The sequence below is a fragment of the Pectinophora gossypiella genome, chromosome 5, assembly GCF_024362695.1.
Source record: "Pectinophora gossypiella chromosome 5, ilPecGoss1.1, whole genome shotgun sequence".
Taxonomy (NCBI): domain Eukaryota; kingdom Metazoa; phylum Arthropoda; class Insecta; order Lepidoptera; family Gelechiidae; genus Pectinophora; species Pectinophora gossypiella.
The window spans coordinates 5,522,416-5,534,489 of NC_065408.1; the positions used below are offsets into that span (position 1 = coordinate 5,522,416).

A 12,074-nucleotide genomic window follows, 5' to 3' on the forward strand; every position below is an offset into this window, starting at 1 on the left:
AGTACTGGGAACTCACGGTCTTATAATGGTGATTATGATTACTTACGAAGGTCGTTTGTTTTCCTTTCGTGTTCCCCTCGGGCTGCTTGGTCGGGCGAGGTGTAGGCGCCGGCTTCTGCCGAAAAGCACAGATGTATTAGTATGGGAATAACTTTATGCTGTCACATCATATTTAATCTGTATTAAACAACGCATGGTACTTGTTTCTTGATGTTGTTGGGACTGCAGAATACGAAAGTAACTTCGATCGAAGTCTAAAATATAATTTGTTACATCTATTAATGTTCACACTGTTTTATTCATTGTTTCACCGAACTTGCTACTGGAAGCGCCCATCTTCTGAACGGAGGGTGTTGGTAGTTGCAGCAAAGAAGATAGCCTGTACAGCTCGACTAAGTTGTTGCAATTGTCGTACAACTTAGTACTTTAGTCGTCTAAAGGTGTTCTTACTGCAAGTAAGTATAGTGCCTTGCGCTTTATGTTTTATATTTTATTATGTTTTGTATGTGTAATAAAGGATGATGATCACACCTTGTTGGGCGGCGCGGTGAAGACCTTGGGCTGCACGGGCGTGGGCACCTCCTGCACGACGTCGCCCAGGCCCTCCTCCTGCAGCGCGCGGAACGTCTCCGACTTGGCCGGGTCGTACAACAGCGTCGGCTTGTGGCTGCATGTAGGGGCGGACCAACGGCAAGTGTGGACGGGGCGTTAGGTTTTAGTCGGTTAGCAGGCGCAACAAATAGTACAGAAACACATTAGAGTCGTCAAAGGACGCCGTTAGCGGGACGCGGAAGCAATTAGTACACAGGTAAATTAATTTTGTTTGTGTTTCAGGAAGGAGAGGTCGATAAAAATACTAAAATTAATCATGTAGAATAAGTTCACTATCTTAAATTTAAATAGGGTTTTACTTAGATCTACGATAAATTAAGTTACTGCCACGATACACACAATGTTGTCGCGTGATCGTGAGGCGCATGAAGTGCGAATGTTTGACACTTCTCTATCGGCAATATGTCGACGACGGTCTCCGCGGTGGAGGGAGAGAGATCGGAGTGTGAGAGACGAAGTTCAGAGTCGAAAGATAGCAAAATAAAAATAAAATAAGCATTAATGCGTCATGAGAGATGGGCGTCGACGTTTGGCTGCGTTTCTAGTAAAACACTTGCCTCTTGACAACGTGCGTTCGCGCGTAATGGCCGTTAGCGCTATGTGAGCAGAGAAATAACTCATTATTACATTATACTTATATTAAATTTGGAAATTTTGCCTATACTATTGGGTAGATTACACAATACCTCAACATACGTATATAATACAGGAAGTTAATTTAGTCATTAGAATCGTTTATGATTCTATGAATAACTGAACGAACATCCCGCATAGATGTAATTAGTACATAATTATATAAGTATGTGATATTTACATTCCTTGTGTAGGTACTGCACAAAAAGCCAGGGAATCTACTTATCTAACCAATCAGTTTCATAAACAAATAGGCTAAGTTTATTAGTTAATTATAATAAGTAAAGTAGGTATCAATTTACACGTGAATGCGTGTAACAGGTAAAATTGTACAAACAGTACAGTAAAATAATGGTACGTATAGCCGAGTATTACGTCAAATATTTTCTTAGCTAACATTTAAAGTGTTAAAGTTGGCGAGGTGCCATGCTCCTGAATTTCAGTGCCAAGACTGCCAAGATATGCGTCGGCGGCCATCGTGACATTCACATTTTTTTAATTTAACCTCTTTACACGCGACTATATGTAAACATCGTAAACAATTTGTTTATGAATTTCTTACTCAGCAGAATTACGTCAAAAAAGGTGTTTTTAAAAATATTTTTGGACTGGAATGTTTGGACTAAAATAAAATTCCCTTTGTGAACCCACTCTAGTGTAACTTCTTAATATTTTAGCTGTATTTAAAAACCAATTCACATTAAAAATAATAATAGAATTTCGAAGTAACCTTGTAAAATGAATATCGTATTTTTCATATAAATTGCCTAAGGGACGAGCAAAGTACGACGTAACAAGATTACATCACAGACGTTATATTTAAAAAAGTGACGCGCTCTTGAAATTCCTTTTCACTAGGTTACCTTGACTTTCGTTATTGTGACGTTCTTCAGAAAGAGATACCAGGTTCGTTTTGTAAACTTACTTTTTGTTTTGTGTACTTAAATATAGAAATAAAACATATCTTTTTACACATAAAGTTAAAAAAACCTAAGAGTCAACGCACACTATGCACAAAAGTATATTACAGGCAGATCAAGTCTTCTGTGTGCTTTCTTTCGAACATGAAGAACAAACTCGAATATATTTTTCTCTAGAACGTGTCAAGCTTAATTATATTTTTTACCGACTTCAAAAAAGGAGGAGGTTCTCAATTCGACCGTATATTTTTTTTTTTTTTTTTTTTTTTTTTTTTTTTTTTATGTTTGTTCGGGCATATCTTCGTCGTATATGAACCGATTTTGATAATTCTTTTTTTGTTTGAAAGGAGATATACCCAAGGGGGTCCCATGTCAAGGAAGTCAGGATCTGATGATGGAAGACCAGAGAAATCGAGGGGAATTTTCAAAAATCGTAGGAGCGACTAGTGCGTTTGTAAAGTCATATTGATCGGATCGATCTTTAGGCTTCGGGAAAACTTCCCGACCTTCGAAAACTGGTCAGCATCAGGGAGATACCCTATGGCCTGGCAAAACTATACAACCTGGAGCAATTTTTCTTTCACGAAACGTATTTAAATCTTGATCAAATTCAATCGCCGGTGCAAAAAAACAAAATGGCGGAAAAAAAAGATGGCCGCCATACAAAATTTTGTCGATTTTGGAAGAAGCCCGTTTGGGTAAAAATAATGTATGGGGCGCTTACTCAAAACGTCATGTAGAGTACGGAAATACTTTCTGGTCACCAAAAACTGCTCCGCATCAGAGAGATACTCTACGGCCTGGCAAAACTATCGCACGTGAACCAATATTTCTTTCAGAGCACTTATTTAAATCTTGGTCAAATTCCATAGCGCGTAAAAAAAAAAACAAAATGGTGGAAAAACAAGATGGCCGCCATACACAATTTTGTTTTTTTCAGAAAATGTCTCGGGATATAAAATATATATCGGGGTTGTGATCGGATTGTCATGTTAAGTATGGAAATACTTCCCGATTTTCGAAAACTGCTCCGCATCAGGGTGACACCCTACGGCCTGGCGAAACTATCACACCTGAACCAATTTTTCTTTCACGAAACCTATTTAAATCTTGGTCGAATTTAATGGCCGGTGAAAAAAATACAAAATGGCGAAAAAACAAGATGGCCGCCATACAAAATTTTGTTTTTCCAGAAAATGTCTTGGGGGTAAAAATGATGTATAGGGGTGTGATCGGAACGTCATCTTTGAAAACTGCTCCCAATCAGGGAGACATCCTACGGTCTGGCAAACCTATTGCACCTGGATTTTGTTTGTTTCCACGACACCCATTTAAATCTTGGTCAAATTCTGTCGCCGGTGAAAAAAAAACAAAATGGCGGAAAAACAAGATGGCCGCCATACGAAGAGGGACAGTTTCGAATAAACAGGACACGCGAGCTGCTATAGCAGCGAGCGAACCACGCGAAATCTACTGTATCTATATGTATGCGTGAGTGTGTATGATAGCAGCTTCCACTGACAACCACATGTGTGAATGTACACATACACATGTGTGTGTGTGTGTGCGTGTGTGTGCGCGCGCGCGCGCGCGTGTGTGTGTGTGTGTGTGCGTGTATCTGTGTGTGTGCGTGTGTACGTGCGCGTGTGCTCGTGTGTGTGTGTGTGTGTGCGTGTGTCTGTGTGTGTGCGTGTATCTGTGTGTGTGCGTGTGTACGTGCGCGTGTGCTCGTGTGCGTTAGCGCGTGTGTGAGTGTGTGTGTGTAAACATGTTCATCAATAATAATTGTGATCACTACTAATAATATATTATATTATTATATATGAATATAAATCAGAAAATCTGTCTGTCTGCATCCTTGCTCGGTCTAACCATCACTTAAAATCGTAAAATAAAATAAAATTTTTAACAAAAAAAAAACCGACTTCAAACGCAAAACTAAAAAGCAATAAATAAATTTACTTCGCACAAAGTAATTAGTACGTATTTTCAATTAGTTAATTAATTTATAATTCTGAAGTCGGTGCCAAGTAAATGCTACAACAACCCTACTACAATATCAAATTACTATGTACACACAATATTGTTTAATACCTATATCAAAGCAATTACAAAACAATGTCAAACAAAAAATTACAAAACAATCAGTATTGAAAAATATATGAATCGGTACTTCGTTGTAGCATTTCCTTGGCACCGGCTTCAGAATTATAAATTAATTAACTAATTGAAAATACGTACTAATTACTTTGTGCGAAGTAAATTTATTTATTGCTTTTTAGTTTTGCGTTTGAAGTCGGTTTTTTTTTTGTTAAAAATTTTATAGTTTGACAGCTCCTAAAATAGTGTTATCTTTTACTTGAGACGAATGCAAGAAAGAAATAGCAACTCGTTTTAGAACTGTCAAACTTAAAATTAAGTTTTTATCTCCCAAAATCGGTGCACACAGAGCCGGGAAACAGAGACAAGCGGCATAGAATAAAGAATAACATTACTTATACTATGGAAAAATACCGACCGATTGAGAAATCGGAAGGCGATTAGGGCAACCACCGTTCAATTTATATGGAGTATTGAAGGCGATTACTCCACCGACAAGAGCGCAGCTCTTAAATAAAAAGAGATATACTATGGACACTCTCCGCCCCGCGTCAATTCGTATCGGTGCCAAGGATTTACCCCCCTCCCCCCGGTCTCACTTTAGTCAAAATGGCCGTAAACCATTAAGGAGTAAGAGAGCGCGGTACACGGTATCTATGTGGTTTCTTGGACTGTGCGAGTGCAAGCAAAATAGTACGCCCCGGCTTGCTTATCCTTTTTTCCGGCACTGTAAGCACCAAGGTTTATCTAAACTTAGTATAACTACGATTTTAATACATTTTTCTATTTGTTATTCAGTAAATACTCACGGCAGAGGCGATGATTGTTGCCTGATCGAGTTGGCGATGTTCTGATCCGAGTATAGATTGATCGGCGAGTTGAATTGCTTGTGAACAAACTGTGGACATCATTTAATACATATTATGTATACCGAATTATAACTTGACCAATCAAATGACTGAGAAGGTTGGAGAATTGAGGACGATCGATTTTGATGATAAATGTGGTACACCAGTCCCTTTTAGGGTGGTATTAATAAACTAATCTCAGCTGAGACTCTCCTCGAGATCATGTTCAAGTCCAAGTTTTTATATAAGAACTGTCTTATTGACATGATTTTGAGAGTGTTGAAGCTGGGATTATTTTATTAATACCACCCTTAAAGTGTACTAAATATACGACAGACAAAGAGAACATCTTACGTACAAATGAAATACCTAATGTTGAGATTTTCAAAATAACTTTTAATATTTGTTAAAAAAAGACTGGTGTGTTATATTTTAATTCCATAAAGCAGGAGTTATCTTAATGATTTCTAACAACAATATTATAGAAGCGCAAACGATGACGTATAGACATATGAAAATATGAGAACGGTCGACCCTTTGCAAGAAATCAAACTTATCTTTATAAGTAGGTATAATAATTATATAAGTACCTAGTTGCTTATCGAACCAAATATGTCAAAAATAAATACACGCGAAAATTGTGCTACGTTCGTAGCACATAAATGACATACAAAAGACATCAACGCGAGCCTCATTCTTATGATCGCAAACCACAATTTAGAAATTTATACCATTAATTTTAACTGCAGTTTTGTATGTAAAAGTTTTATTTTATAGCTTAATCGCATTACCTTAATTTAGGGATTATCCCGAGAAACCGATAATGAAGCTGTGGTGGATTTTCGGGAAAATCGACCTAAACTCAACCCCCGACCCCATTTAGGTTTGTTAAGGTCTGTGCCTAGCAGTGGGACGTATGTATCTATGTTATGTATCGACCTAAAATACAGAACGTGTACTAGTTTAGGTGTCTAAAAAAAGTCTGTAAGTAATTAATTACATTTAACATTATATCTAGTCATCATTTGTGGTACGAATAAAGCACTTTTGTATTTTGTACTTAATACCGAAGCGTAGGTTGTAAGAGGGCGTAAAAGATTGCAACTGCACACGCCGTCATTACATTTAGAACGGATTCGGTTGACGAGGACGGAGTGGTCACATTCCCGAATGTGCAATGACTCATGGGCATACAACGTTATGCCGCTACATTCAACAACACGCGTAAGCGCATTTTACAGCTGATTTTCTTGCATTTTCATTTTTATTACTAAACTGTTGATGAAGTATTTTGAAGAGAACTTTTCCCTTTTCAATTGACATAATAATAATTATAGTCATAAGAAAAAGTTTATATTCAATTCTTGCAAAGGATCAACCAAAAGACTGCGAAGGACGCTTCGTAACAGAAGTTTTTCGCGTTCATGCTAGAACAGCTTTAGACATCCCTAAAACCTATTTCAGTATACATTGCTGTTTTAAACTGACTTTAAGTGAGAGTATTTGTTACATAAAAGGCAATGTATGTTGAAATTAAATGTTTTTTAGGGATGTCGTTGTAACATAAGCGCACTGATCACACTCTAACCACCTTATTCGTATCTTCTCCGACGACTCGCTGCAACACCGACTCGGCAACCTGAGTTTTTATAAAATATCTAAATTTATAATACAATCCAATCCGTGCACTACAGCAAAAGAAAAATTTTGGGCGTTGCGAGTAATGTGCAAGAAAAGCCGGTTGTGACTTTTTCATACAAGTAAGAGGGTATATTTTCCATTTCATTTTGTGATATAGTTAAGTTACCAAAAAGACGATGGAATTTGATCCCTAAAAATACTTTTGTTTCATAAAATCTTAAAAAATACCATAATTCACGCGCGGGATAGCACTAGGGCATATTTTTCATAGATTATGCGTTAGTGTATCTACATAGCAAAAAAAAAAACTGGTAATTACAAATAGAGTTACACTACTAATAAAAAAGTTATAAATAAATCATAAACGTTTCTTGTCCTGGCATCTTGCACAAATCTCGTAACTCTACGTCTAATTACTAAGTGACTACCTGTGCCTACATCTATAATGTAGCTTGTCTGACCATCAGTGCTATAAGTGCAGCCATAGAAAGCTTCTAATGCTTAGCGAACACAATCCCGGGATTGAACACAGAATCCCGGTTTATCGGGATTCTACACAACATCCCGAAAATGTATACATTATGTTACATAGTTTTTGTGAAGTGTATGTGCGCGTGCGTCTATCAAGTGTGTGATTAAAGAGTACATGCCACAATAAGTATTTAATATAGAGTTACGTCGAATTCCTTGCAAAATATATGTTTCTAAAATGTTTATTTTGAAACATGGACTTACTTATAGTATACTTTAGTCTGTGTAAAGAAAACAAAAAGAAAAAAGTTTTCGCAACTCATGTCGTGAATTCGAATAAACTCAAAGTAACGTTTTAATTTCAATAGAGGCAGTTTTATACATAGACTTTATTGCGCTTACGCGTTATATGTAACAATATTAATAAAAAGTTTCAATTAGTAATACTTTTAGATCGAGTTAAGATATATACAAACTAGTAAGTATTTAAAACTAGTTTTCATTGTATGTTTATATAATAGGCCTCTGCTTCTTTCTTCCTTCAACATTAGTCTTGACGTTTAAAGGATAATACCAGAGGCCTTGGGCGCACCACAGCTGGTGATGTTTTTGGTGTAAATTATGTAAGTAAATTATTCTTTGTAGAGGACTGAAGAGTGTTATTGTCTAGAATGTAAAAGAACTGTAGAATTTAGGTACAGTTCTTAATTAACAGTGGGTGTGCAAATATGCGTCTTTTTATTCCACAGAGAACATTAATATAACATACCTACATATCATAAATTACTGTGATATGAAAATAAATAAGTATAATCATCTGTGGCCGCAGCGTAGCCTCCGCGACAGGATAAATGAGTCAATGGAATTGATTAATTTATCGGGTCACGTGCTATATGCGGCCAGTATGCTACGGAGGCTGGACATGTTGCAAGGCGTAGATCCTACCTTCTGCCTCATGAGTGTGTCGCGGTAGTCGTGGTGCGGCGGCGCGCGCATGGCCGGGTTGGGGTGGTGGCGCAGGTAGCTCTCCGTGGGTCCAGGTTCACGACGGACCTTGGCTCCGGGCAGCACTAGAGGCGTGGTGCGGTATGGCTGGAATTTAATTTCAACGATAAGCTTTTTCAGGGATTCCTTGGCTACACTTGAGGGGAAGTCTTTAATTAAGATTTTGTTTAAGCTCAATGCACTCAGGAGTGGGACCGGAAGCCTTTTAGCGAAGAAAAGAAAGAAGCTAATTTTGATGATTTGTGTCTGGACGGATTCATACAAATTGAGTCTAATTCCTAAATGTAGGAAAAGTATGAAGTAATGCTAACCACATGCAGTTGACAGACTAAATAGCTATGTTTAAGTCTCATGTAAAATGGGAGAAATTGCGATTCTATTGCCATTGACCGGGTACAAATCCTGAAAACCACTCGATATCTATTATCTATGATCCAAACTACACAACAGTTATTTCGACAACAAAACAATATTTTTTAAGAACATCGAAAGCAGAACGCGTGTTTCGTATGTGACCTTGAGTTATCTCATAGCAAATTCGTCAGAACATTTCACACGACAAATAACCTGTTTACAAAGTTTTTTGGCAGTCACAACCATTTTGTCAGCTGTAACTCCATCATTAGAATCACATTTGTCCAAGCCGGAAAACCCCGATCGCTCATAATATAGTGTGACGTACTGTAGGCCCACGTTCGTGTATGAAAATATTGAAGGAATCAACAGCCGTAGCATGCTGTAAGCGACAAATAAACCATAAATTTCGTGTAGTGCGTGATACGCGGGCAGCATGCTATTATTTTATCTGAAGGACGCCCGCCGATACAATACCACACTACGTCTGGTTTCCTATGAGAAGAAGAGAGCAAATCTCTTGCCTATCTTGTCTAGCGTGTACGCGTGTCTAGCATGAAAGAAGTTCTGCGGATTTCAATGGAACTAAATGAAATAATATAACCTTACGACTAAGTATATCCCAATTGGAGTAGTCAGTGGTACATCCATCGCAAGAAGAGTCAAGTACCAACATCTGATCGAGATTTATGTTGATAAACTTGATAGGTGAGCCGTGTCGCCGTCAATAATGGTCGAGCCAACTGTGTTTATGAAAACTGCACTTTAGATAAATTAATAACTCATTAGTGCAAGTCCGGTATCGTGGTGCAAGCTCGTTTGAGAAGCAAGCCGGTGTACCACAGGAACACAAGTTGTGATAAGTAACTCAATGCAGATACTGCGTAATATTGCGTCTTCAGTGCCGCGGCCGCGAGGCATCTTTCGGTTGCGGACTAGCCACGCTGTCAAATACTTAAACCCAAGTTCATCCCTGGTTAATTTTTTATTTGTAAGGTGGTAGGACTCTAGCATCTGTCGCGATGTAGCATGTGCACTGCTGGGCAAAGCAGTTTCCATTGAACTTCTATACTTCTCCTTCTATTGAGTAGTGGGTTTAAAACTTAATATAAGCACGAATTTTTCAATATCCTTCACCGCTTTCGTCACTACCCAATCTAATAATACCGCGGGCTTGCTCCAGCGATATGATTTCTGACCCATTTCGCTTATTTATGCGGCTGCGGAGAGATATGGGTCGCGGTCGCCATTACGGTTGTAAAATTGAAGGAAAATTCGCGAAAGAAACACTTCAAAGCGAATTATTCGCGAAGTTCTGAAGTGAATCATCTGCACATTTCGTCGAGGTTATATTTTTGTTCGGATTTTAAAATTCTAAAAATTTTTTTCAGATAAGTTATACTTATATATGACAAAGGAACATGGACGTGTTCAAATGCTTATGTTATCAGGAGTAACATAAAATACATCAATGTTTTTTGGTATATCTATCGTAAAAACTGACAAAGGGACATACATGCGGAAACTCATCTCCGTAATGCCTGATGGGGTGGACAGGGCCAAAGTAATCAGCTTGAAGCCACTTTTGATACGAAGTCCTAAGATAGATATGATGGCAGGGTAATCAGGGAAGCTTGTCATTCATAATACCTATGCTTTCATTTTAGAACGGACAGAATCATTGTGTCGGTTCTCGTAGGGAAAAGCAACTTTCGTAAGCGCCTGACTACGTCCCTATGTGTTATTTGCTTGCAGTCCAGTGCTGAAGAATCCGTCCCGGTGGCTTACATCGTGGTGTCAGGGGTTCGATAACCAGCTCGCGCACTCAACCTCTGAAGTTTACTTTGAATTCATATCATGTGGTGTTTCAGGGTTTCTACTCGGCTAATGGCAAATAGACTCGCTACATGGGACTTAACTTGAACTACTAGGTATATACACTACACCTCTGCCTACCCCTTCGGAGATACAGGCGTGATGCTGTTATGTTAGTATTGAAGAACTACACAACAGGCTATTTAAATGATAAAACTCATCTTGTTAACGATAATACTAGATATGTATATAAATATCAATACAAAGTATTCCGAAATTTCCGACAGTAGACAGACTTTGATGTGCTTTCTACGAATGGTCACTACGCTTGTTTCATACATCTTAACAATAACAAAGCGTGTTAGCTGGTGAATTGTGCCAATGGGCGTACAGCGGTTTATTTCTGTCCTTGTTTACAACGGGAATCTGACGCAACCGCTATGTTCGCATCGTACGCTTTATTTCCCGACATTTTCAATGATTTTACCAACAAGATTTACTTAGGATGCATAAGTGCTTAGGTATATAGTCGTTAGAGTTACCACAAAAGATAAAGTGCGTTACAAGCGCATCAGGGATAGTTTTAAAGTTGCACCCATAACTGACAAGATATTGGAATCCAAACCCAGATGCTACGGCCATGTAATGTGAAGAAGGGAAGACTATTTTGTGAGAAAACTCCATGGCTACTAGAAAGAGGGGGAGGAAGATTTCAAACCACCTGGATATGAAACGTTAGGTCTCAAAGAAGACGCTGTTTGCCAGCGAGACACCTGGTGCCGCCGTATGATTGGGAAAACCGATCTCGCGTAGTGGGAAGTCGCGAGGACAAAGAAGAAGATGAGACTCAGAATGTTTTTAAAGAAGTTTAAGAAAAGATTAGGTTAAAAGTACTCTAAACTTGTAGGCCCCACGATATTAGCGAGCGAAATCAAAGATGACCAACTCAGTATTAACGTTTAATAAAGAGTAAAAGATCACAAAATTCTGATAATGTAAAAAACCTTACTTTACGCCCCCGTTGCTATGCGCCATATAATCAACAATATCTAGACAACGGGAGTTGCCAGATCTGACGCCAACATCTGGTATGAAGATTTTCACGAGAGTGGAAGACGCGATAATATGTCAGGATTATAGTCAGTAAAATTCCGTGATCTGAGCTTACCCTCAATGGGATGCCTGACCTTTTATGTACCTATATGTTATAAGACTTATTGAAGTTAAGTGTTGTAGTAATAACTTGCATTATGCATTATCATAGAAATAAATGTTTTTAATAAACGTTACAATACTCCTAATGCTGGCACAGTTTTCTCCCAATCAATCTAAACGAACAGTGCGAGATCGTAATAATAATGCTGAAAAATGCGGAAGTCCATGTTTCTATTTTAAAACAGTACAATATAAATATAAATGTCTCAAGGTGAACTGACACGTGGACACGCAAGAAGGTTACCGTGTTCGCTGTAACCATCAGCGAGGTAGGTTGACACAACAACAAGATGAAACTAGAGAGAAAAGAAGACAAAAGATAATTAAGAAAAGAAGAAGAAGAAAAGAGTATCGGGCAAGAGAAAACTTGAACTGAATATGAGCGGAGAAATCCACTACGTTTCTAATTAAAATACCTACATGCTTGGGTGAGTAATAGTTATTTAAAGTGGGACCTCAT

At 38.2% G+C, this 12,074-nt stretch overlaps 1 protein-coding gene across 8 annotated transcripts in view; it reads right to left on the reverse strand.

The window, feature by feature from the left end:
- LOC126366836 (PDZ and LIM domain protein 3) overlaps positions 1-12,074 on the reverse strand; it is a 45,139-nt gene that overhangs the window by 801 nt on the left and 32,264 nt on the right. For 4 of the 8 annotated variants that reach the window (XM_050010142.1, XM_050010147.1, XM_050010143.1 and 1 more), the window contains 5 exons: positions 8,171-8,317; positions 6,705-6,752; positions 5,075-5,163; positions 532-667; positions 47-115 (listed from right to left, as the gene is read on the reverse strand). In XM_050010142.1, the coding sequence (XP_049866099.1) occupies positions 47-115; positions 532-667; positions 5,075-5,163; positions 6,705-6,752; positions 8,171-8,317 (489 nt within the window). Of the gene's footprint in view, positions 1-46; positions 116-531; positions 1,209-5,074; positions 5,164-6,704; positions 6,753-8,170; positions 8,318-12,074 lie in introns of those variants that run through there. The other 4 variants (XM_050010148.1, XM_050010150.1, XM_050010144.1 and 1 more) reach the window with 3 other exon arrangements.